Here is a 27,845-nt window from a genome sequence, read left to right on the forward strand (position 1 = left end):
CCAGGAATTCACTTCTGGGTATTTATCCAAAGAAAATAAAAACACTAATTCAAAAATCTATATGTACCATAGCAATCTTACATACAATAGATAAGATACAGAAGCAACCTAAGTGTCCACTGACAGATTAATAGATAAAGAAGATATGGAGGCTTCCCTGCGGCTCAGTCATAAAGAATCTGCCTGCCAGTGCAAGAGACACAGATTCGATTCTTGGTCCAGAAAGAACAACTAGGCCCATGCACCACAACTACCGGCCTGTGCTCCAGAGCCTGTGCTCAGGAGCTCTAAGTACTGAGCCTATGTGCTGCAACTACTGAAGCTCACACACCCTAGGGCCCGTGCTCCACAAGAGAAGTCACCACAGAAAGGAACCTGTGCACCATAACTAGAGAACAGCCTCTACACCCCACAATTAGAAAAAAGCCCACACAGCAATAAAGACACAGCACAGCCATAAATAAAACTTTTTTTTAAAAAAGATGTGATTTTATACACACACACAGACACACACAGTGGAATATTGTCCAGCCATAGAAAAAATGAAATCTTGCCCTTTCAAATAACATGCATGAACCTGAGAGAATATTACCCTAAGTGAAATAGACAAAGACAAGTATCTGATGATCTCACTTATTTGTGAGATTAAAAAAAGAAATATAACAAAATATATAGACTCAGAGAACAAACTACTGCTTGCCAGACAGAAGAGATTTTTGTGATATATAAAAATTATCAAATCATTATGTTATAACTAATGTAATATTTTAAGTCAATTATACTTCAAAATAAATAAAATTAATGAAATGGTAATCAGTTTCTCTAGCATTAAGTATCATCCTCCTCTCCACTCCAGTACAACTACTTAAGAGTCTATTTATTTGAGGCACTTAAATTGTTTCTCTAGCCTATTAAAATTAAATGGGTTTTTTCTTTTGTGTAGTTACAACCAGATGTATGTCAAAACAAGAACACTAATTTATTACCTGCTACCTTAGACAACCATATTCAAAAGAATATGATTCAAAGACAGTGCAAATAATAAGATATCTACTTCCCCATTTATGAACTAGTAACTAAACAAGTCAGGATGCCAATGAGAATCTCAAGGAGTATCTTCTTTCAACCATACAAAGCTAGGTAGAGCTTCAGACAGCCAAGGAAGACTTTTGATTGCTTCTAGTTCTGAGACTGAGAACCAACTGTCTGTTTAGCATGACAAACAGACAATTAAAGGTAGGAGGGTAGTCATAAAATGTATTATATCCATATGGAATATTATTCACCCTTAAAAAGGAATTAAATAACAATAACACTACAACGTAGATGAATTTTATGCTAAGTGAAAGAAACTCGTAAAAGACCATATATGATTTCATTTACATGAAATGTACAGAACAGGCAACTTCATAGAGATCACAGTACCATACATACCACAGTACATTACTAGAGGCTAGGGGAAAGCCAGAAGAAATGAGTACTATCAGGTATGGTGTTCCTTTCAGAATGATGAAAATATTCTGGGGAATTAGATATGATGATGGTTGTACAATTTATGATTATACTAAAACCACTGAATTCTATACTCTAAAACAGTGGATTTTATGCTACACAAATTACATTTTTTTAAAGGGGCAAGGAGTGTCATTCAAAGTTTATCCTTTACCATAGGTATCAAAAAATTATATCTCAGTTTAATAGTAATTTATTTTTTAAAAAAGGAGAAGTTAGTGAACAAAAAAGAAAATCTCAACACTTAGTGTTTGTTGAATGAATGAATATCCTACAAAGTTTTAAAGTGATAATAAAAATTAAATCAAAGTAACTCTGAAGTTATTAAAAAATCAGATGAGAGTACAAATCATAAATGCTCTATTTTCATTAAAGTTTGCTCACCTTCTCTTCCTCAGATTACTTACTCACAGTAGAAAGAATAGGCAGGCAGATGGTTGCTTAGCTTTAGGTACATCCCCTCCCTTGCCTCAATACTTGAGCAAAATCATGTACCATCTACTAAGGCTTTTAGGCTAAAGGAAAGATTATCCAGATATTATTACCCAATGCAGTTTCTCTTTTTCCGTGGGATACAAGGCTGGACTACATATTTCAGCCTCTGTAAGTGAGCTTCTAACTGAGTTACACAGCCAGTAGAAGCAAAAGGTATGTGTGCTACTCCTAGGCCTGGTCCAATAAACACCTTCCACATACAATCCTCCATGCTCTTTCCCTCTTCCTCCAACTCAATGGAGGTATGACAAACTTGGAGCAAAATCGGAAAGGCTCTGTGTCTCCAAAGGAGCCCCCCATGTATTAGAAACAATCCATTTAAATTTCACATGAGAAAGCATTCCTTGGCAGTCCAAGAGTCAGGACTCAACACTTCCAGTACCATGGCCTGAGTTTAACCCCTGGTTTGGGTAATATGGCACAGCAAATAAATTTCACATGAACAAAAAATAACATATAACATCTGAGTCATTATATATGTCTTTTGTGGCTTATTTGCTACAGCAACTAACTAGAGTTGCCTTAAATCATACATTAGCTCACAAACATGCATTAAAAATCTCTTAAAAGGCAGTCTAAATTATCAAAGGTATGTCACCCCATGGTGCTAAAGAATAGTTTATATCTTTGTTATTCTGGATGATTTTCTGAATATTATTTTGGCCATTATTTTCTCCAACCTAACATTTCCAGCAAGTATCTTGACAGAAACTATCTACGGCTTTCTGTATTTCATGTTTTGTTTATCTGTACTATGACTATGAAAATCAATATTATATTTTTAGATATATGAGTTAACCATCAAGATCATATACAAATTAAGAATCTTTCACTCTTTTCTCAACATACTACTTAGATCAACACCACAGCACAGTCAATGGACTTGGTTTTCTCAAGGCCTAAGTCACATGAGATGGTATAGTATTTAAATGAAAAGTACATTTAAATGTTGGGAAGAGCCATATCTTCACAGTCCTGAATGCCATTAAGTAATCAGTAAGGAAATGAAAAGAAAAGTAGAAGGGATGGGAAAGTGGGAAAGAAAGGCCCATCTGGGCAAAGATGGTAGACAACCCCTAAAATCTCAAGTATCATAAAGCTAACCTATACCTATACTGTTGTATCATATCTGAAGATATGAAGAACAATCTTAATCAAGAAAAGATTGTTTCTTGTCTAATAGTTCTCATGTGAATCCAAACTTCAAAATAATCTCAGAAAAAATCCTAAAATCATATCATTTTACTCAATCTAGCCACAAGCTGAGATTAACTTGAAATAAACAAGATTCTGTTCATCCTTCCTATCCCAAAACAACATATAACTAATCTGCCAATTTTTAAGCTGTTAATATTCAATGGGAGATAAAAATAAATCAAGGCATCAAAAAAATTAAAAAACAAAAAGAGGGGAAAAATAAGAGAAGAATCAAAAGACTAATTCAAAATGTTTCCCTCAGAATAGCTAATGAAGATACTTTAGCCTCGTTTTAATTGCTCTTTCTTTCCATTCATCTTTCCAAAGAGCAAGAGGATATGATTAAGACAGGAAGAGCCACCTGCTCTACCTGCTCAAAATCAGAGCTTACCTCCTTAGATTGATGGCCTTTGCCAAGTTTGGAACACCTTTTCCATCTGTTGTCTTCTGCCCCATCAGACTGCTGATAGGCCTATGGGGGGAAGAAAGAGAAACAGACCTGCTAGAACTCCATATCCAACTCATTATTTGCCTTCTCAAAAGGAATCATTAATTCTTACTATTCAAGGAAGGCAGATAATCCAACTGTTACTTGGCCTCAGAAGACGGACATTGGTCTTTCAGAAGCTTTCCTTGAACAATTTAGCATTAAACGTCTCACCAGGTAAGCAAGAATCAAATGCTCACTTGAGAGCAAACAAATCAGACACAACCACATCAAAACAGCAATTAAAACCTCTGCTCTGCCAATTAAGTCCTTCACCATGTCCCTAACCTTCAACAAAAGATTTTTCAAACCGATATTATATACCACCTAAAGTCTCTTTGTAGGGAGAATCCATGTTTTCCCTCAGCACATATTCCTATGTATCATCTTCATGACCAAGAACTACTTCCTCAGGATCAACCAAAAACAGCAAATTCATTTTCTCTGATTAAATCTTCCAAATTTACAGAAAAACAACTTGGTATCTTCCTTACTCATTTCTTTAGTAAAGAAGAACCAAACCATTCATGCTTATTCTGTTCTCTAAGCTCAATCACCATCAATTCTTTAGCTCTTACTCATAAAATTAATTTTCCATGAAACTTTATTCTAGATATTAATTATGAACTTCAACCTTCTCAATCAACAACACGTCTACAGAAATCAAACACTCCAAATACAGATTAAAAAAACATAAAACAGATCTGAAGGCCACATAGGTATTACCTAATGAAGCAGAAGCAATAAAATGTTAGTATTTGCATAAATACTATCTTGCATATCCTGTGCCAAATTGCTTCCCTCTCATGTACTCTTTAAAAAAAATCCTTATATAAGGCCTATTAAATATACAGATATTCTTAGTATTGCAAAGAACTAGATTCAAGTTAAATGAACTATAAAAAACTTTCTATATAGTAAATTTTATTTTTGTAATTTTTTAAAATCAGGAAATATAAATCTGAAACTTTAAAGCTACCTTAACAGATATGCTTTCAACAAAAATATAAATCATCATATCTCTTTACATCACTCTAAAAATAATGTAGAAAGGGATTGCCTACTGACAAGATAAAATTAAAACAGAAGTAACTTATTAGAGTATTATTGAAATTCTGAAAGTATTAACATTCTTTGCCAATTGCAAAGTACAGTAAAAATGCTGATAAAGCTCTGTATTGGCCTGAAGCTATTTTTGGTTTTTTTAATAACTTAAGAAATAGTGACAGAAAATATTTAGGTCCTCTCAACTATTAACTTTGGAGAAGGCAATGGCACCCAACTCCAGTACTCTTGCCTGGCAAATCCCATGGATGGAGGAGCCTGGTAGGCTGCAGTCCACGGGGTCGCTAGGAGTCGGACATGACTGAGCGACTTCACTTTCACTTTTTACTTTCCTGCATTGAAGAAGGCAATGGCAGCCCACTCCACTGTTCTTGCCTGGAGAATCCCAGGGACGGGGGACCCTGGTGGGCTGCCATCTATGGGGTCGCACAGAGTCAGACACGACTAAAGTGACTTAGCATAGCAACTATTAACTTTAGTGTGAAATTATACCTGTTAACTGAAAAAGATTGTTTTTCTTCTGTGTTGTGAAAATTCTACTTTATCAACCATATCATTAACAGATAGCCCTTACTTTTAAATAATAATTCTCAAATGTGAAGTATGTTTTAAGCCATTTATTCCTTTAAAATTAAAAATATGTTAATGATTTTATTGCCTTCCCACTATGTTCCATCTAATGATGTGCTAATTCTTATGATCAATAAGAAGAGCTCTCTTTCCAGTAACTCTTTCAGGTAAAGACTTGAAGGTATTTCATTAGACTAAAATCAATGCCAAACTTGAAAAGCAAATACGGGAGATAGAAGTATAGAAAGGTCAGAGTATAAAACTCTACCATAAAATGTTTTCAGGTGTCAAAAGCATTTTTCCATTTAATTTTAAAAAGTGGATTTTCATTCAAAGGAAGAAAGGGAAGAATCAAAGTTGCTTAAAATCACTAAATCTTGCCATTTTCTACACAATTCAAGAAAAAAGCATCTCTTTTAAACTTGAGGGCAACAAAATTTTCCCAAGGAAAAAATCAAATAAATAATAAACAGCTCTGTAACAACTCTGGGGGCTAATATGTTGTAAATAAAGATTCAAATTCATGAGTTATAAAAAATTAAATGGAGTTTGCTACTAATTCTTACTTCTCCAATTCTGTACACATTAAAAATGGCCAAATACTACTAAATACCAAAACCCACTAAATGTTCATATTCTCTGACCCACTTCTGTAACTTTGCTCATGTTCTTTGACCTACTTCTTAGCCACCAGGGAAGCCCAACTATATCCTAAGAAAATTACCAAAGAGGGCAATCCAGGTGTGACAAAAATATTCATTATGAGTTGCTACACTAGGAAAAAATGTCCAGCCAACCAATAGAAATTTTTTTATTTTTTTTAATTCACCTATATTTACTTTTTACAATTCATGTATTCCTTCTTTCCAGAAAGGATTTTAGGTATCTTAACAATTCACTATATATGTATAAAATTTGGACCAAGGAAAAAACAATTTAAACACACCATTCAAGTAATATGGGCCAAACCAGTTGTTATGGCTGTACTTCAAAAGTTTATTCTGAATTTCTGAGTAGCCAAGGTAAAAAACCAAAGTAGCCATTAAATAATTCTCAGAGAAAAGGAGAAAGCAAAGTTCAGCTTCTATTGAGGGATGAGGGGTGTGAGCACACATTTAAAAAATAATTATTAAACATTAAATGCATGAACATTCACATTATAGGGGTCCCAGAAGGAGAAAAGAGAGAGAAAGGACCCGAGAAAACATTTGAAGAGATAATAGCTGAAAACTTCCCTAACATGGAAAAAGAAATAATCAACCAAATCCAGGAAGTCCCAGAAAGGATAAACCTAAGAAGGAACACACTGAGACACATAGTAATCAAACTAACAATAATTAAATATAAAGATAAAATATTAAAAGCAACAAGGGAAAAATGACAAATTACAAGGGAACTCCTATCAGGCCAGAAGGGAATGGCATGACTTATTTAAAGTGATGAAAGGAAAGAACCTACAACCAAGCATACTCTACCCAGCAAGACTCTCCTTCAGATTTGATGGAGAGAAATCAAAAGCTTTCCAGACAAGCAAAAGTTAACAGAATTCAGCACCACCAAACCAGCTTTACAATAAATGCTAAAGGAACTTCTCTAGGCAGAAAACAAGAGAAGGAAAAGTCCTACCTACAGAAAATAAACCCAGAACAATTAAGAAAATGGTAATAGGATCATACATATCAATAATTACCTTAAATGTAAATGGATTAAATGCACCAATCAAAAGACATAGACTGGCTGAACAGATGAAAACATGTTCATGTACACACTTCCACTTCCCACATCACTCTGCTTGACCCCCCCCCAAATTGTATGTAATTATTTTTTATTGTTAGGTTAATCATGTTCCCATTATGACTTGCAATTGCAATTATCTTTCATTTTTTATCTGGTTATTGATTATGAAAATTGATAAACATCTTTTACTATTGTGATTATGTAACTATTATTCACTTAATACCACTGTATCATGACTGGTCAACAGAATTAGAATTCTATATCCCAAAACTGCCATTTAATAGAAAAACCTGTAATTATTTTTATTTTGATTGAAAGATTTTATTCAATTCCATTAATTCAATGAATAGTTACATCTACACAGGAGATAACTATGCCAGAGTTCTTGATATAACAATGAGCAGAGAGCTCAGTCTTACCGGATTTGGCCCTTCTCTAGTCAGACAAGAGCAAAATTTGTGGGTCTCAAGATTATTTTTAAAGTATATTCACCATCCCTCCTAGCTTTTGACATTGACATTGACAAATTGATCTGTCGTGCCTGACTCTTTGCGACCCTATGGACTGTAGCCTACCAGGCTCCTCTGTCCATGGGATTTTCCAGGCAAGAGTACTAGAGTGGGTTGCCATTTCCTTCTCCCTGTAAGCACTTTTTAAAGTCCAGATATATATCAGAATTATCTTGGAACTTTTTGAAAAATACAAATGCCCAGTTATTGCTTTTTTTTTTTTTTTTCAGAGCTCCAGATGTGTTTTTAATGAGCTGCTGCTGCTGCTAAGTCGCTTCAGTCGTGTCTGACTCTGTGCGACCCCATACACGGCAGCTCACCAGGCTCCCCCGTCCCTGGGATTCTCCAGGCAAGAACACTGGAGTGGGTTGCCATTTCCTTCTCCAAGAGCAGCCATATTTAAAAACAACTGGACTATATGAGGATCTTTTATTTTTATCTAGTTTGTTTCACTTTTTCTATTTCATATTCAGTGTTCCAATTTCATTTAGTTTGTTTTCCAATTTCTCCATCTATTTTCTTTCTCAAGCCTTTAGTGTAGTAGAAAAGCTTTTGTATACATATATCTTAAAAAATATGCATAATACATATATATATTAGAAAACTTACAAATTTTTGCCTAACTAAAAAATTTATGACATTTTGATTCCACTTGTTTGACTTAGTATGAATAGAATGCTAGCTTTCTAATTAAAAAAAAATAGATACACAACAAGCAACAAAGGTTTACTATATAGCACTGGGAATTATAGTCAAGATTTTGTAATAACCTATAATGGAAAATAATTTCAAAAATAACATGTGTATATATATAACTGAATCACACACAAATACACAAAAGAATTCTACTTTTTGAAATTTACTAGTTTTATCTTTCTGTCAGTTTTTCTAAGTGTCCTATGGATGTCTAATAATGTATGAGATACAAAACTTTAAATATATTTGTGTAGGATATTAATTAAATATAAATCTATTATATTTAAATTATTAACATCATTCAATATGCTCTATTCTTATTTTTTCTGCATTTGATAAAATATTCTCAAATGTTAATATGTCTCACTATAATTATTTTTTCTGATTTTTGCTTTATGTATCTTTCTTGTTAAGGTGTCTAATGGTTTATGATGTCTATCTTCTTTGTGAATTGTACCTTTTGCCATTAAAAATATTCGTTTCATTTAAAATAAATTTTTAAAAATAATGATTAAAGATTATACAATAAGGAAAATACCTATGATAATGTTAAAGATAAAAAATTATGTACACACTATGTAGTGATATAAAAGCATGATACATATGGAAAGGTGAGATGGTCATACACATAACCTTTTTCCCCCACAAAATTATGATTTCCTTTACTGCAATGACCATATCATGCTGTTCTGTGCCAAAACATACCTAGGGGCTAAATGCTAGGCAGACAGTAGTAGTTTAATATTTTTTAACTTACTAAACTGTCTGTACTTACTTGACTTAATCAAGACAGTACTTGGTTTAATAAAAATAGAAATAATCAGTATATAACAGAAATAATACAAAAAGTGTTTTCTGATGAAGAATTCATTGCTACCACTATCAATGGTAAGGTTGACTGTAGACACCTTTCATAGCTGAAAAGCACCAAAAAGGCCTCAATCCACAACTTCCTTCTACCACTCCATATGTATTTCAAATTCTTCCTTAAGGCTCACAAGAGTTAACTACCAAGAGGTGTTAATATTATTCTCAAATAAAACAATATGCGTCCTTTTAAAAAATGCTTTATTCATGTTTGAAAAGCCAGAATATTTCTTAGGTAGTTCAAATTTTTTATAAGAGAGCAACCAGAAATCTCCAAAATCAAACATGACCATAAAATTATAACAAAATTTTTGTATCATCAAAAATTTAAAAATCACACCACAAAAACCTGATAGATTCCATAGTATTAAAAGTTGTCAAGTATGTCCTTTAATTCAGTTCCTATTTCTTGACTTTTTCTTGCTTCTCAAATAGCAAGTAACTACATAAAAATTTCCCCCTTTAATATAAGTAGTAGTCTGAAAGCAGACCTTGGACTTTCACTGAGACTGCTTTTTATAAGGGGTATGTGCCCTCAAACACGTCAATCAAAACTGACAGTCTTTTAAAGTTAAAGACTCTAACATATTTATAAAACCAAGCATGGAAACTGGATGATATTGTTATCATATGGACTCAAAAAATAGTACAGAAAAAACTGATCCATCCTTCCTCTCTATAGGTATCATCATCAGTAATTTCTTTGGCCTTAAATGCTTAAATATAGATGTTCAGAACACTAAAAAACACATTTAAAAAAAAGATGTTGGGTTACACTGACTCTAATAAAAATCACTACCCAGTCTTAAAATATAAAATAGAATTAAGATTAAAGTCAAGATATTATGTATCCTATTATACAAAAAAGAATTTATATACTCTGACATCATCCATTTATACATGCTTCCATCTTTTTACAAAACATTTTCCCAGTCCCAGTTTTCCTGTAAGATGAAGCACTGAAGATACTTTAAAATTACCTCTTACCAACAACTTTGTTAAAAAACAAAGGGGCTTTGATTCATATTGGAGACCTGGGGAAGCAAAAACTAAAGCAGTAAAATGAAAAAGGTCAAACTATGTTTTCCTACCTATAATTTTTTTCAGATGTTTAAAATGTGGTAAAATAAAGAGAAGAAAAATTTTAGATATTCTTAGATTTCATATCATACTCACTCAGAGAAAAATATAAGAGAGAGGAAAACAAGTAGATGGAAAAGATTCTGAAGTATCAAAGGAGAAGGGAGCAAGTCCCAAAGCATTCATAAAAGGAGACTCATGATAGCCTTAACTCATGGACCAAGAGATTATTAGTTTTGCACTTGAATGGTCAATTTTGATTAACCACAGTTTTAAGTTCTTTAACTGTTATTTAGACAAGATTTATTTAAAATTGGAAAAGCAGGAAAAAAGCAGAGGATGACAGATATCCAGGGGGAGAAATTCTTAGAATATTATATTAATAACAAAAATAAAGTTTTCCTATCAAATTTAGCTCAAGACCACATCCAATATTTGGTGAATAATTTACTCATCCCTTTCATAAAGAATTGTCAATTATTTTTAAGTGACACTGTATTTTTAAAAATCACCCAATTGTGTTCAGTCACCCAATTGTGTCTGACTCTTTGTGACCCCATGGACTGCAGCACAACAGGCCTCCCTGTCCCTCACCATCTCCCAAGTTCATGTCCATTGCCCAAGTTCATGTCCATCGCATGGTAACCATGGTAACCAGTACAGTACTTTTGAGAGAGAAATGAGGGAATGGATACCAAAGAATATGACAATTCCAAAAAAGGTAGGTATGACTCACTAGACTGGATAAAATATTAATTTTCAAAGCTACTGTTATTATTGCTTCTTGGCCTTTTGGCTAAGATCAAGTGTAAAAGCTACTGTTATCAAGTATAAGGTAATTCTTCCTTTAATAATTTCCTATCACAGAAGCAGCTTATTTAATGCATCAAAAGATTCTAGATAGGGTGTTCCTTTCAAAGTCAAAAGAATATTTTCGTACACAAAACTTGATACTCCTCAGAAGTGAAGAGGAAAATGTACAGGTAAAAGAGTGAGAGGGTTGTTCTGTCGCAACTGTAGCTTTAGTGTTTTGTTCTAAAATATGTCTTTGATATGAAAACACAATCAAGTTAGTTAACAAAGGAACAGTACAGCACTCAAGGTATCTACAAGCCTAAAAAACATGACACATCACTCACTCTGTCTCATTTTGGTTGTCTTCCATTACCAAATACCCATTGGCTCCCTTCTATGACATCTGCTTAATAGCCATGTGAGTTCTCCTTGAATTCTAAAATGCTTAAAACGCAAAATCCCAATGATTCTAAGTTTAGCTCTACTGAACTCTTCCAGAGTCCTAAAAGCAGCAGTTATTACACACATTCTAAGCCTGATGAAAGTTATTCTTCATAAATGCCAGTGCTTTTACAGCAGTGTCGCTATGTGACCATAAAGGGTGATGTGGGGAGAGTAACGCTGGGCATCTCTTGTTCCCTAGAATTCTAAAAGTCTACAATTCTGGGAGAAAAAACTGGAGAGCAACCTGCCTGAATTAAACATGAAAATATGCCATGATGTTTCTTTTTTGAATTTTGACTTAATTAGGTCCACTTTCATTAGCCAAAAGGGGGAACTTGTCTATAGAATTACAAACAATCATTATTTTTGAATCAAGAATATATGAAATTATATTGAAAATAAAATGATTTTGAAAAATGACATTCTGTAGCCCTAAATGCCCTCAGTTTTCCATTAGAGAGGAATGAAAGAGAATTCAGTAATTTTTTATACATACTCCAAAGCTAGAGTTTCTTTTAATTTTTAAATTTCAAAGCAATACAGAAACCAATGGAACTTTGTGTTGCTGATTAAAATTTGAAGAAATGATCCACATGTACACACTCCAGAATCCTGTATAATGGATACAGTATAATGTTAACTACTATTCAATGTAAACTACAAACAAAACCCGAGAGGTAAAGTGAAGAAGAGAGTCCTATAGGTATCTGACTTGGGTCATTCCTGCAGACATGGGTACAACATGAAAATGTGAACAAAAAATACTAAAACTAGATCTCAGATCTCTCTCTTGAGTCTGGGGTGACAATTCCAAGCATATATTTGGAATCCTAGTCAAATGTCAGGATGAGTCATTCCACTCTTTTAACATATTTTACTTACTCTGGTCAGCATAGTTTTTGGCCTTGAGTTCAAGTTGTCTTGTTTGAGATTCTAAAGATTCCACTCTGGTCTGTAAATCTTTTTTTTCTTGTTCTTGAGAGTCTTCAAATTCAATGAATTTCTAATAAAGAAGAAAAAATACATTATTTTCATTAGATAAATGAAACTTATTAACATTATAAACTCCCGTGTTTCTTGGTATCAAGAATCACAATTAGCCATTAACTACTCAAAACAGTCTCATGTAAAGGTCTAGGGGACTTTCCTGACAGTGCAATGGTTGAGATTCTGTACATCTACTAAGGGAGCATGGGCTTGATCCCTGGTCACGGGAACTAAGATCCTACATGCCTCACAGCATGGCCTCAAAAATTTTTTTTTAATTAAGGTTTAACTTCCTGATGTTCAAGCTGGTTTTAGAAAAGGCAGAGGAACCAGAGATCAAATTGCCAACATCCGCTGGATCATGGAAAAAGCAAGAGAGTTCCAGAAAAACATCTATTTCTGCTTTATTGACTATGCCAAAGCCTTTAACTGTGGGTATCACAATAAACTGTGGAAAATTCTGAAAGAGATGAGAATACCAGACCACCTGATCTGCCTCTTGAGAAATCTGTATGCAAGTCAGGAAGCAACAGTTAGAACTGGACATGGAACAAGAACAGACTGGTTTCAAATAGGAAAAGGAGTTCGTCAAGGCTGTATATTGTCACCTTGTTTATTTAACTTATACGCAGAGTACATCATGAGAAAAGCTGTACTGGAAGAAAAACAAACTGGAATCAAGATTGCCAGGAGAAATATCAATAACCTCAGATATGCAGATGACACCACCCTTATGGCAGAAAGTGAAGAAGAACTCAAAAGCCTCTTGATGAGAGTGAAAAAAGAAAGTGAAAAAGTTGGCTTAAAGCTCAACATTCAGAAAACGAAGATCATGGCATCCAGTCCCACCACTTCATGGGAAATAGATGGGGAAACAGTGGAAACAGTGTCAGACTTTATTTTTCTGGGCTCCAAAATCACTACAGATGGTGACTGCAGCCATGAAATTAAAAGACACTTACTCCTTGGAAGGAAAGTTATGACCAACCTAGATAGCATATTCAAAAGCAGAGACTTTACTTTGCCAACAAAGGTTCGTCTAGTCAAGGCTACGGTTTTTCCTGTGGTCATATATGGATGTGAGAGTTGGACTGTGAAGAAGGCTGAGCACCGAAGAATTGATGCTTTTGAACTGTGGTGTTGGAGAAGACTCTTGAGAGTCCCTTGGACTGCAAGGAGATCCAACCAGTCCATTCTGAAGGAGATCAGCCCTGGGATTTCTTTGGAAGGACTGATGCTAAAGCTGAAACTCCAGTACTTTGGCCACCTCATGCGAAGAGTTGACTCATTGGAAAAGACTGTGATGCTGGGAGGGATTGGGGGCAGGAGGAGAAGGGGATGACAGAGGATGAGATGGCTGGATGGCATCACTGTCTTGATGGACGTGAGTCTGAGTGAACTTCGGGAGTTGGTGATGGACAGGGAGGCCTGGCTTGCTGCGATCATGGGGTCACAAAGAGTCGGACACGACTGAGAGACTGATCTGATCTGATCTGAAGGTTTAAAATCTCCAAATATAGAAGGGAAAAGATGACAAAATAATGTTTATGAAAATGTATCTATTTCATTATAATATGCATTTCAAAGAAAATATATAAATCTTTTAACTTAGCCTATAACATGTAAAACAGAAAAGTACAGAATAATGAAATATCAATAAATATATATTAAATGATTCTCTGAATAATGAACAGTCTTCTAAATTACCTGAACCACGTGCTAGCACATGCTAGAAATATCTCAATTAATCAAATTTACTAAAATCACTCTCATTATGGAGTTATCAATAAATCTCTCTTCATCTTGTTTTACGAATTGTTTTATCTGCATCATCTGGCAACTGACTACTCATTTCTCCTTAAAAAAATTTTCCCCCAATTTGATCTTTTCCTTGTTTTCCTCCCACTTTGCTGGTTGCTCCTTCTTGGTCTTCATTCCTCCTCTTGTCCCCACTTTCTTAACGCCGGTAAGCTCAGTCCCTGCACAACTCTTTTTCTTCGTTGTTTCTTCTTATTACCTAGTGACCATAATGTTAAATGCTAAATGAATGCTAACAACCTCCAAATTTCTAACTCAGTCTCTAGCCCAGATCTGAATTCTAGATTTGCAATGTTCAAATGCCCACTGGACAACTTCATCTGAATGTCTAATAAGAGTCTTAGGGCTTCCCTAGTGGTCTAGTGGATAAGAACCCAACTGCCAATGCCAGGGTTCAAGCCCTGCTCCAGGAAGATCTCATATGCTGCAGAGTTAACAACTAAGCCCAGTGTCCTAACTCCCTCAAACCACAACTATTGAGGGCTCCTTACAGCTGGTGCTTCACAAGAGAAGCCACCGCAATGAGAGAAACTCATTCACTGCAGCTACAGATAGCTCCCACTCTCCACAACTGGAGAAAGCCTGCATGTAGCAACGAAGACCCAATGCAGCCAAAAATAAATAAATAATTAAAGAAAAATAAAAAAGGAACCTTAAACTTAACATGTCAAAGCTTGTTCCTCCTGGTCTTACCTAGCTCACTAAATTACCATGGTCAATTGCTCAGGCTCAAAATTCTACTTCAATCCAATCCACTGGCAAATCTACCTTCAGATTTGGCCACTTCTCATCATCTTCACCACCATGCTGCTCTGTGCCACCATTATCCATTGCCTGGATAAGTGCAGCAGCAGTATTTTCCAAACTGGCCTCCTACTTCCACCTGTGTCCCTTTACAATGCATTTTCCACACAGTAGTTAGGGTGACCCTTTTAAAAAAATCACATCAGTGTACGCCTATGCTGAAAATACTCTGATTTCATTCTTCCAAAGTCCTTAACCATAGCCTCCACAGGACCAATATAATCAATCATACTCTTACTTATCTGACATCATCCTCTAATACTCTTCCTTCAGATATTTAAATGTCTCATTCTGCCCTCACCTCCTTAATATCTTTATTCAAATGTTAGCTTCTTACTAAGACTTTCTTTACCCATCATATTTAAAACTGCAACACCCACTCACTACTTCTCTTGTTTCTTCTTCTATTGCACTTATCCTCATCTAAAACACTATCAGTTCAGTTCAGTAACTAAGTCATGTCCGACACATTGCAACCCCATGGGCAGCAGCACGCCAGGCTTCCCAGTCCATCACCAACTCCTGGAGTTTACTCAAACTCATGTCCACTGAGTTGCTGATGCCATCAAACCATCTCATCCTCTGTCACCCCCTTTTCCACCACCTTCAATCTTTCCCAGCATCAGGGTCTTTTCAAATGAATCAGTTCTTCACATCAGGTGGCCAAAGTATTGGAGTTTCAGCTTCAGCATCAGTCCTTCCAATGAATTTTCAGGACTGATTTCCTTTAGGATGGACTGGTTGGATCTCTTGATGTCCAAGAGACTCTCAAGAGTCTTCTCCAACACCACAGTTCAAAAGCATCAAGGCGCCCAGCTTTCTTTATAGTCCAACTCTCACATTCATACATAACTACTGGAAAAACCATAGCTTTGACTAGACAGACTTTTGTTGGCAAAGTAATGACACTGCATTTTAATATGCTGTCTAGGTTGGTCATAGCTTTTTTCCAAGGAGCAAGTATCTTTTAATTTCATGGCTGCAGTCACCATCTGTAGTGATTTTGGAACTCAAAATATAAAGTCTGTCACTACTTCCATTGTTTCCCCATCTATTTGGCATGTAGTGATGGAACTGGATGCCATGATCTTAGTTTTTTGAATGTGGAGTTTTACGCCAACTTTTTCACTCTCCTCTTTCACTTTCATCAAGAGGTTCTTTAGCTTTTCTTCACTTTCTGCCATAAGGGTGGTGTCATCTGCGTATCTGAGGTTATTGATATTACTCCTGGAAATCTTGATTCCAGCTGGTGCTTCATCCAGCCCGGCATTTTGCATGATGTATTCTGCACATAAGTTAAATAAGCATGGTGACAATATACAGCCTTGACGTACTCCTTTCCCTATTTGGAACCAGTCTGTTGTTCCATGTCTGGTTCTAACTGTTGCTTCTTGACCTGCATACAGATTTCTCAAGAGGTAGGTCAAGTGGTCTGGTATTCCCATCTCTTTGAGAATTTTCCACAGTTTGTTGTGATCCACACAGTCAAAGGCTTTGGCATAGTCAATAAAGCAGAAGTAGATGTTTTTCTGGAACTCTCTTGCTTTTTTCATGATCCAACGGATGTTGGCAATTTGATCTTTGGTTCCTCTGCCTTTTCTAAATCCAGCTTGAACATCTGGAAGTTCACAGTTCACATACTGTTGAAGCCTGGTTTGGAGGATTTTGAGCATTACTTTGCTAGCGTGTGAGATGAGTGCAACTGTGCAGTACTTTGAGGATTCTTTGGCATTGCCTTTCTTTGGGATTAGACTGAAAACTGACCTTTTCCAGTCCTGTGGCCACTGCTGAGTTTTCCAAATTTGCTGGCATATTGAGTGCAGCACTTCCACAGCATCATCTTTTAGATATGAAATAGCTCAACTGGAATTCCATCACCTCCTCTAGCTTTATTCGTGGTGATGTTTCCTAAGGCCCACTTGACTTCACATTCCAGGATGTCTGGCTCTAGGTGAATGATTACACCATCATGGTTATCTGGGTCATGAAGATCTTTTTTCTATAGTTCTTCTGTATATTCTTGCCACCTCTTCTTAATAGCTTCTGCTTCTGTTAGGTCCACACCATTTCTGTCTTTTATTGAGCCCATCTTTGCAAGAAGTGTTCCCTTGGTATCTCTAATTTTCTTGAAGAGATCTCTAGTTTTTCCCATTCTATTGTTTTCCTCTGTTTCTTTGCGTTGATCACTAACTAGTAAGGCTTTCTCATCTCTCCTTCCTATTCTTTGGAACTCTGCATTCAAATGGGTATATCTTTCCTTTTCTCCTTTGCCTTTAGTTATTTGCCTCAGCTATTTGTAAGCCCTCCTCAGACAACCATTTTGCCTTTTTGCATTTCTTTTTCTGGGGATGGTCTTGATCACTGTCTCCTGTACAGTGTCACGAACCTCTGTCCATAGTTCTTCAGGCACTCTGTCTATCAGATCTAATCCCTTGAATCTATCACTTTCACTGTATAATCATAAGGGATTTGGTTTAGGTCATACCTGAATGGTCTAGTGGTTTTCCCTACTTTCTTCAATTTAAGTCTGAATTTGGCAATAAGGAGTTCATGATCTGAGCCACAGTCAGCTCCCGGTCTTGTTTTTGCTGACTGTATAGAGCTTCTCCATCTTTGGCTGCAAAGAATATAATCAATCTGATTTCAGTATTGACCATCTGGTGATGTGCATGAGTAGAGTCGTCTCTTGTGTTGTTGGAAGAGGGTGATTGCTATGACCAGTGCGTTCTCTTGACAGAACTCTGTTAGCCTTTTCCTGCTTCATTCTGTACTCCAAGGCCAAATTTGCTTGTTACTCCAGATATCTCTTAACCTTCTACTTTTGCATTCCAGTCCCCTATAATGAAAAGGACATCATTTTTGGACGTGAGTTCTAAAAGGTCTTGTAGGTCTTCATAGAACCGTCCAACTTTAGCTTCTTCAGCATTACCTTAGAAATGAATCGCGGTCATTCTGTCATTTTTGAGACTGCACCCAAGTACTGCATTTCAGACTCTTCTGTTGACTATGAGCTACTCCATTTCTTCTAAGGGATTCTTGCCCACAGTAGTAGATATAATGCTCATCTGAGTTAAATTCACCCATTCCAGTCCATTTTCGCTCACTGATTCCTAAAATGTTGATGTTCACTCTTGCCATCTCCTGTTTGACCATCTCCAATTTATCTTGATTCATGGACCTAACATTCCAGGTTCCTATACAATATTGTTCTTTACAGCATCAGACTTTACTTCAATCACCAGTCACATCCACAAGTGGGCGCTGTTTTTGCTTTAACTCTAGCTCTTCATTCTTTCTGGAGTTACTTCTTCACTGATCTCCCGCAGCATATTGGGCACCTACAGACCTAGGGAGTTCATCTTTCAGTGTCCTATCTTTTGCCTTTTGATATTGTTCATGGGGTTCTCAAGGCAAGAAAACTGAAGTAGTTTGCCATTCCCTTCTCCAGTGGACCAGGTTCTGTCAGAACTCTCTACCATGACCCATCTGTTTTGGGTGGCCCTACAAGGCATGGCTCATGGTTTCATGAAATTAGACAAGGCTGTTGTCCATGTGATCAGTTTGGTTAGTTTTCCGTGACTGTGGTTTTCATTCTGTCTGCCCTCTGATGGATAAGGATAAGAGGTTTATGGAAGCTTCCTGATGGTAGAGACTGACTGTGGGGAAACTGGGTCTTATTCTGATGGGCGGGGCCATGCTCAGTAAATCTTCAATCCAATTTTCTGTTGATGGGCGGGGCTGTGTTCCCTCCCTATGGTTTGACCTGAGGCCAAACTATGGTTTGGCCTCCTTCATGCCCTTATCTTCATTACCTCCAATGTAAGGAGTCACTCCGTGCCCCCAACCCTGCACCAGGCCACCGACAGCCCATGCCTCTGTTGGAGACTCCAGGACACTCACGGGCAAGTCTGGGTCAGTCTTGTGGCAGTCACTGCTCCTTTTTCCTGGATTCTGGTGCACACAAGGTTTTGTTTGTACCCTCCAAAAGCCCGTTTCCCCAGTCCTGTGTAAGTTCTGGCGGCTCTATGGTGGGGTTAATGGCAACCTCCTCCAAGAGGGCTTATGCCATACCCAGGTCTGCTGCACCCAGAGCCCCTGCCCCTGTAGCAGGTCACTGCTGACCCGTACCTCTGCAAAAGACACTCAAACACAGTTCTGGCTCAGTCTCTGTGGGGTCTCTGGTTCCTATATATTTCAGTAATTTATCTTATTTATTACCTGCCTTGCCTCACTAGAACGTAGGTTTCATGAGAGCAGGGATTTGTTTTGTTTGCTGTTGGATTTCAGAGAAGGCAATGGCACCCCACTCCAGTACCCTTTCCTGGAAAATCCCATGGACGGAGGAGCCTGGTAGGCTGCAGTCCATGGGGTCGCTAAGAGTTGGACACGACTGAGCAACTTCACTTTCACTTTTCACTTTCATGCATTGGAGAAGGAAATGGCAACCCACTCCAGTGTTCTTGCCTGGAGAATCCCAGGGATCGGGGAGCCTGGTGGGCTGCCGTCTATGGGGTCAGAGTCGGACACGACTGAAGCGACTTAGCAGCAGCAGCAGCAGCTGTTCTATTTCCAGTGCAAAGAATGACAATGGTGCATAGCAGGTGCTCAAATATTTGTTAAACAAATGAATAAATGAAAAATTTTTCAGAGTAAAAAAACTGAAACTCATATAGAAAAATGTATAGTTCACAAATAAACTGGTTGTTGTAGTTCAGTTGCTACGTCCAATTCTGCAACCCCATGGGCTTCCTTGTCCTTCACTATCACCCAGTTTGCTGAGATTCATGTCCACTGAGTTGTTGATGCTATCTAACCATCTCATCCTCTGCCACCCTCTTCTCCTTTCTCCTTCAATCTTTCCCAGCATTAGGTCTTTTCCAATGAGTTGGCTCTTCTCATCAGGTGGCCAAAATTCAGCTTCACCATCAGTCCTTCCAATGAATGAACAGGGTTGATTCTGTTAGGAAATAAATATCACTAAATACACTCTAGTTTTAATATGAAATTTGCTATTACCTACTTCATCTATCCTGAAACTTTTTAATCACTGTAGTAGACATTCTGCACACACTATCTTCCTTTGAAGAACTTCTCCCCAGTTTCAGCTCATACAATTTGCCTAGTGAGGACTCCACCTCCCTAGGTCTGGGCACACAACCTGAACCAGACTGACCAGAGTGCTCTCTCTGGGACACGTGCTAGTTTTTGGAAAGAATTATACCTCTTCTCAGCTGAAGAGACGGAAAGAGCATGCCTCAAAACAAAATCAACGTAAAAGAAAACAAAGAACATGCGGCAGAGGCAGCAAGGAACCCTAATGAGAAATACTATTTGAGTCTTAGATTCAATATTTCCTGGAGCCAGCATTTCCCAATTGTTTTATTTTTTCAGTTACATTAGCCAATAAATTCTATTTTTATAGAGGGAAAAGGAGTACATCAAGGCTGTATATTGACACCCTGCATATTTAACTTATATGCAGAGTAAATCAGGAGAAACACTGGGCTGGAAGAAGCACAAGCTAGAATCAAGATTGCCGGGAGAAATATCAATAACCTCAGATATGCAGATGACACCACCCTTATGGCAGAAAGTGAAGAGGAACTCAAAGCTGGAGGAGGGGCTAGAAGGAGATAACCCTTCCTTTCCCCTGGTATTCAGTAAGCTTCATCCTTTCACCTCTTCTGCCTTGAAAAATGTGCTCTCTCAGGAAGTGTTGATTGCTCAGCCATGTCCAACTCTTTGTGACACCATGGTCTATAGCCCACCAGGTTCCTCTGTCCATGGAATTCTCCAGGCAGGAAAACTGGAGTGGGTTGCCATTTCCTCCTCCAGGGCATCTTCCTCATCCAGGGATTGAACCCGGGTCTTCTGCATTGCAGACACATTCTTTACCATCTGAGCCACCAGAGAAGCCAGGGAAGCTCTTGCAGGAAATGAACTGACAGACTCATCCACACTGAGGTTTACATGGTGGATAGGGCTTCACTGCTAACTTCTCTTGGGGTATTTTAAGTGTAAATGGTGTGAAATTTAAGAGCTGAACCAGGAAAATTGGAACTTTATACACCAGAAAGTACACTGTGCTTTCTCAGAGTGCACATCCTTGGGGTCCACCCATATGGCCTCACTTCTCACAGCCTCATAGCTGGATGAGCCCCATCTCCTTTTTGAGATGCTTTCCCTATGTTCTGCAAACCACAGGTTCTGGGGGTCCACACCATTTCTTGGTTGTAAGGCTGTTTGATTCTTTATCCAAGGAGGAGACAATTACAATGTTTTGCCCCAAAGCCCCCACCCGTCCCACCTGGGAGGGCTGGCTGGGCTGGTGTCCCTTTGGTGGCCAGTTGCTCTTGGATCTCCAGATGAAAGCTCCAGGCCATGCCACTGATCTGAACCAGAACAACATTAACAAGAATAGAATAATAGAATTTATTTTAAATACCAAGGCAAACTACCTATGAGGTATTCAAGTGCACCATATGGAATATTTATTTGTAAAGGTGTCTCATTATTTGGAATCTAACTGGTACAACCAACATCAAAGTTAGCAATGTGGATCAAAGTCCTTAGAGAATGAATGAAAAAAGTGTTACTTTTATCATACTTTAAGAGCTTTGATATATTACCTCATCTATAGTGTGATCCTACAATTATAAACTGGAGGAAAAGTAAGTGGGCAAAAGAAAAGCTTTGGAGGCCTATATTAAAATGGCTGTTTAACAGTAATGGGATTTAGGATGACTTTATCTTTTTTCAATAGCCTTATTCTTAAGTAGTCTTCAGACTTCCCTGGCAGTCCAGTGGTTAAGACTTCCCACTTCCAATGCAGGAGGTTCTGGTTCTATCCCTGTTCAGGGAACTAAGATCACATATAGGGTTAGTGAAGCCAACGACAAAAAAAGAAGGAAGTCTAAAGATCCTGGGTTTTCTGTTTTTGCAATAAACATGTAAAATTAATAAAGGAAAGGGGGAAATGCAAACTGTAGGCCTATACCCCTTTAAAGGTGGCTCAAGAGCTAAGGATGAACCTTGATTTACTTGCATTTCATCTCAGAAAAAGCTTGATCTATCAAGCATTCATTAATATTATCATTTATCTGACCAAAAATTTTTGTTTTTTTTCCTAATGTGGCTGCATGTGGTCTTAATTACAGCATGCAGGATCTTAGTTTCCTGATCAGGGATTGAACCCATGTGCACTGAATTGGGAATGTGGAGGCTTAACCACTGGACAATCAGGGAAGTTTCCAAGAGCATTTTTTGAAATGCAGTTAATCAAAAAAATCTGAAATGGAATACTGAAACAGAGGGAAATCAATGTGAAGGGATAATTCAGTTTTAATTATATACAACTGGCCCCCTGGAGAAGGGAAAAGCTACCCACTCCAGTATTCTGGCCTGGAGAATTCCACGGACTATATAGTTTATGGGGTCACAAAGAGTCAGACACAACTGAGCAACTTTCACTCACTCACTCACTCATGGAGATAGTAAAGGACAGGGGAGCCTGGCATGCTACAGTCCATGGGGTCACAAGGAGCTGGAACACATCTTAACTATTGAACATGTTACATATACACCATGACCGTGTATTAGACCTGCTGAAGTTGAATGCTAAAATACAAGAGTGATGAATTTCAGGATTAGAATATTGAAGTGTGGATCCATTCCAGAAAGCTTATTATTACTATAACTTGCATGAAACAGTACTTTTAGGGAATTCCCTAATGGTCCAGTGGTTAACACTCACGCTTTCCCTGTGGGGGCATAGGTTCAGTCCATAGTCAGGGAACTAAGATGCCACAACCTTGCATCACAGTCACCAAAATAAAAAGAATAACAGCTTTTATTTAGGCAAAGTAAATAGGATTTTGGAGGCTGTACCCTAGCCAGAGACAGTTAAAAAAAAAAAAGTAAATGAATGCTCATAAGAAACCTGTAAGCATTCATCATTGATTTAATGTGATTCAATTTCTTGCCAGCAGCGTAATTTTATAAAAATGGCCACCCTACACATTACATTTAGCAAATGGTAGGGTTAGGGCAATATCAAAATCAAGGCAGGAGAGAGGCAGTTTCTCAAACTACAAAACAATACTATCCTAGAGAATTCTGGTTCCTTTCCCCCAACACAGGAGAGTCTGTCAGATCCCTATGTTGGTATAGGATACACACCTCTCCACAACCCACCTGTTTATCCATCCGTTTTTCTAAGCTACTCTCACACACAGTTTTTTTAAAAAGTGTTAGGGGACTGGGATAAAAGCCCACGAATGGGCTTTTTCATCTTGTGTTACCAATACATTTTCATTAGATACTCCTTTCTCCTTTCAATAACTAATTGGCCAACAACAAATGTGACTCCAGACAAACTCTCTTGGGAGCAATGAGAGTTTGAGAGTTTTAAAAAAAAAAGTCAGTATACAAATTCACCTCAGGATTCAAAAAGAATAATCTTTGTGATGAAGCAAAATGGTTTCAAGTTCAGATGGCTTATAGGAGCTGTTCTGCCACAATGTTCTGGAGAAAAACAAAGGTTTGAAAAGGCATGGTCCTTAAGCTAAAAAAAAAAGTCCCTAGGACTGTTGCTTATTGGAAAAAGATAGTGAAGTGAAGTGAAAGCCATTCAGTCGTGTCTGACTCTTTGCGACCCCAAGGACTATACAGTCCATGGAATTCTCCTGGCCAGAATACTGGAGTGGGTAGCCTTTCCCTTCTCCAGGGCATCATCCCAACCCAGGGATCGAACCCAGGTCTCCCACATTGCAGGCGGATTCTTTACCAGCTGAGTCACAAGGGAAACCCAAGAATGCTGGAGTGGGTAGCCTATCCCTTCTCCAGCAGATCTTCCCGACCCAGGAATCGAATCAGGGTCTCCTGCATTGCAGGTGGATTCTTTACCAACTGAGCTATGAGGGAAGCCCCAGTGAAAGATATTAACAGACAAAAAACAAGCAAAAAACCTCTACAACCTTTAAAGTAGTAACTTTGTATATAGTATTTTTCTTAAAAAAAAAAAAAAAAACCACCAAATAAAAGGCTGACTTACCGCTCAGAATCTACCATTACCCACCACCCCCATTTACTCTGCAAAGTGGGGGAAAGAAACATTTCCATTATTTTAAATAATTATTGTTAAACTCAGTTCATTTAAATATAACTGTTTTTCAATATAGTATCTTTTAAGAAATAAGAGTACAAACCATATTATTAAGCAATGCCTGAGGAATGTAATTCCCCAAACCCTCCCCAATCCAAAATGCAGAAAAAACTTCTAATACAAATGACTCAGTTTCTTTAAACCTAAATAACAAAGTGGGGGTGTGGGGTAGGAGGTGAGCACTTACAGATGATGAGATGCTTAAGAGACACAGAGAAAGGAAAAGGAGAAAGGGAAAGATATACCCAACTGAATGCAGAGTTCCACAGTATTGTAGGTGAGATAAGAATGCCTTCTTAAATGAACAATGCAAATAAAAAGAGGAAAAGAACAGAATGGAAAAGACTACAAATCTCTTCAAGAAAACTGGAAATATCAAGGGAACATTTCATGCAAGGATGGGCATGATAAAGGACAGAAATGGTAAGGACCTAAGAAAAGCAGAAGAGATTAAGAAGAGGTGGCAAGAATACACAAAAGAACTATACAAAATAGGTCTTGAAGATCCAGATAACCACAATGGTGTGGTCACTCATCTAGAGCCAGACATCCTGGAGTGTGAAGTCCAGTACTTTCTAAGTACTACTTTCTAAGTACTTTCTAAGTACTACTACGAACAAAGTCAGTGGATGTGATGAAATTCCAGCTGAGCTCTTTCAAATCCTAAAAGATGATGCTGGTAAAGTGCTGCACTCAATATGCCAGCAAATTTAGAAAACTTAGCAGTAGCCACAGGACTGAAAAAGGTCAGTTTTCATTCCAATCCCTAAGAAGGGCAATGCCAAAGAATGTTCAAACTACTGTACAACTGCACTCATTTCACATGCTAGCAAGTGATGCTCAAAATCCTTCAACCTAGGCTTAAACAGTATGTGAATCGAGAACTTTCAGAGGTACAAGATAGATTTAGAAAAGGCAGAGGAACCAGAGATCAAATTCCCAACATTCACTGGATCATAGAGAGAGCAAGGGAATTCCAGAAAAACATCTACTTGTGCTTCACTGACTACGCTAAAGCCTTTGACTGTGTGGATCACAACAAACTGGAAAACTCTGAAAGAGATGGGAATACCAGACCTCCTAACCTGCCTCCTGAGAAACCCCATATGCAGATCAAGAAGCAACAGCTAGAACTGGACACGGAACATCTGACTGGTTCAAATTTGGGAAAGGAGTACAGCAAGGCTGTATATTTTCACCCTGCTTATTTAACTTATATGCAGAGTACATCATTCGAAATGTCAGGATGGATGAATCACAAGCTGGAATCAGGAAATATCAACAAAGTCAGATATGCAGATAATATCACTCTAATGGCAGAAAATGAAGAGTAACCAAAGAGCCTCTTGATGAGAGTGAAAAATGAGAGTGAAAATGCTGGCTTAAAACTCAACATTCAAAAAACTAAGAGTATGGCATCTGGACTCCTCACCTAATGGCAAACAGGTGGGGGAAAAGTGGAAGCAGTAACAGATTTTATTTTCTTGGGCTCCAAAATCACTGTGGACAGTGACTGTAGCCATGAAATTAAAAGACGCTTAGTCCTTGGAAGAAAAGCTATGACAAAACTAGACAGTGTATTAAAAAGTAGAGACATCTACTTTGTTGACAAAAGTCCATATAGTCAAAGCTATGGTTTTCCCAGTCATGTATGGATGTGAAAGGTGGACCACAATGAAGGCTGAGCACCAAAGAATTGAAGCTTTCGAACTGTGGTTCTGAAAAAGACTCTTCAGAGTCCCTTGGACTGCAAGGAGATCAAACCAGGCAATCCTAAAGGAAAGTGACCCTGAGTATTCATTGGAAGGACTGATGCTGAAGCTGAAACTCCAATACTTTGGCCATCTAGTGTGAAGAGCCAACTCATTAGAAAAGACCCTGACGTTGGGAAAGATTGAAGGCAGAAGGAGAAGGGGATGACAGAGGACGAGATGGTTAGATGGCATCAGCGACTCAATGGACATGAGTTTGAGCAAGCTCCAGAAGATAGTGAAGGACAGGCAAGCCTGGCTTGCTGCAGTCCGTGAGGTCACAAAGAGTTGGGACACAATCGAGCGTGTGAACAACAACTAGTAGGTCTTGTAGGTCTTCACAGAACTGTTCAACTTCATTGGCTTTAGTGGTTGGGGCACAGTCTTGGACTAGTGTGATGCTGAATGGTTTCCTTGGAAACAAACACAGCTCATTCTGTCGTTTTTGAGACTGCATCCAAGTACTGCATTTTGGACTCTTTTATTGACTATGAGGACTTCTCCATTTATTCTAAGGAATTCTTGCCCACAGAAGTAGATATAATGGTCATATGAATTAAATTCCCCCATTCCCATCCATTTTAGTTCACCAACTGCTAAAATGTCTATGTTCACTCTTGCCATCTCCTGAAATAAAAGTTTACTATTCCTCATAGTAAGTGTATGCTTAGTTGCTAAATCATGTTCGACTCTTTTGGGACCCCATGGACCATAGTCTGCCAGGCTCCTCTGTTCAGAGGATTTTCCAGGGAAGAATATTGGAGTGGGTTGCCATTTCCTTCTCCAGGGGACCTTCCCAACCCAAAGATCAAGCCCGCAGCTCCTGCACTGCAGGTGGATTCTAAACTTTTCTTCAAAACACATCAATTTTTTTTACTAAACAGTTCAGTTGTTACTATAGGGTACTACTGCTATATCCTAATTAGAAATATCTATCAAAAAATTCTAAGCCTGAGATGGCTGGATGGCATCACCAACTCGATGGACATGAGTTTGAGTGAACTCCAGGAGTTGGTGATGGACAGGGACACCTGGAGTGCTGCTATTCATGGGGTCGCAAAGAGTCGGACATGACTGAGCGACTGAACTGAACTGAACTGAACTGAAGCAATAGTTAAAATTAAGGGTTGGCACATAACCATCATTTGTGTGGAAAATTTATTCAGCTAGAAGAAATTTTCAATCAGTAACTTAGAAATAAATATTTGTGGCTAAAACTAATTACAAAGCAATCAGAGCCTTCTTTCCTATGAGGATACAGTGAGAAAACTACAGCCATCTATGAACCAGGCAATGGGTTCTCATCAGACTCTGAATTTGTCAGTGTCATGACCTTGGACTTCCCAGCTTTTAGAACAGTGGAAATAAATATTTGTTGTTAAAGCCACTCAACCTATGGTATTTTTGTTATAGCAGCCTGAGCAGACTGAGAGAGAACAGAAGTGGCTGACACCACCTCTTCTCTCTGTTTCTCTTGAAAGCAGCCTCGATGCCCAGACTTCTGAATATTAATTTTTAACCATGAGGTATACTGTAAGAAGTCCAGAGTCTTGGCCTGGACTTTGATGCCAGCACCCTCTATTTCTAAACTTCCTACTGTGAGGAAAAACTTGAACAAACAAAGAAAAAACCCTAACAAAATAACAACCACAAAAACAATCAGAGAAGGAATTCCCTGGTGGTCCAGTGGTTAGGACTCTATGTTTCCACTTCAGGGGGCACAGGTCCAATTCCTCGCTGGGGAACTAAGATCCTTCAAGCTGTGTGGAACAGTCAAAAAAAAAAGAGAGAGAGAGAGAATCATGGTGCTAACATGATTTTTAAGTTGTCTACAATATTCTGATTTTTAAGTAGTCTACAATATTCTG

The 27,845-nt window shown here is 37.8% G+C and overlaps 1 protein-coding gene and 1 long non-coding RNA gene across 10 annotated transcripts in view; both read right to left on the reverse strand.

Moving 5' to 3' along the window:
- Positions 1-27,845, reverse strand: part of SPAG9 (sperm associated antigen 9) — a 150,402-nt gene that overhangs the window by 108,361 nt on the left and 14,196 nt on the right. For 6 of the 9 annotated variants that reach the window (XM_086358232.1, XM_086358223.1, XM_086358222.1 and 3 more), the window contains exon 2: positions 12,337-12,457. Coding sequence is in view for 4 of the 9 variants with exons in the window: in XM_086358223.1 (XP_086214349.1) it covers positions 12,337-12,457 (121 nt within the window). In the remaining 5 variants the exon portion in view is untranslated. Of the gene's footprint in view, positions 1-3,595; positions 3,677-12,336; positions 12,458-27,845 lie in introns of those variants that run through there. The other 3 variants (XM_086358231.1, XM_086358229.1, XM_086358228.1) reach the window with 1 other exon arrangement.
- On the reverse strand, positions 19,920-21,479 carry LOC147351879 (uncharacterized). Its single transcript, XR_015147726.1, has 2 exons — positions 21,371-21,479; positions 19,920-20,020 (listed from the first exon to the last, which is right to left on the reverse strand). It is a non-coding gene; the product is annotated as an uncharacterized LOC147351879 (long non-coding RNA).

Source organism: Bos grunniens, chromosome 19 (assembly GCF_055505025.1).
Source record: "Bos grunniens cultivar Pamir isolate PY7600 chromosome 19, Bosgru_T2T1.0, whole genome shotgun sequence".
Classification (NCBI taxonomy): domain Eukaryota; kingdom Metazoa; phylum Chordata; class Mammalia; order Artiodactyla; family Bovidae; genus Bos; species Bos grunniens.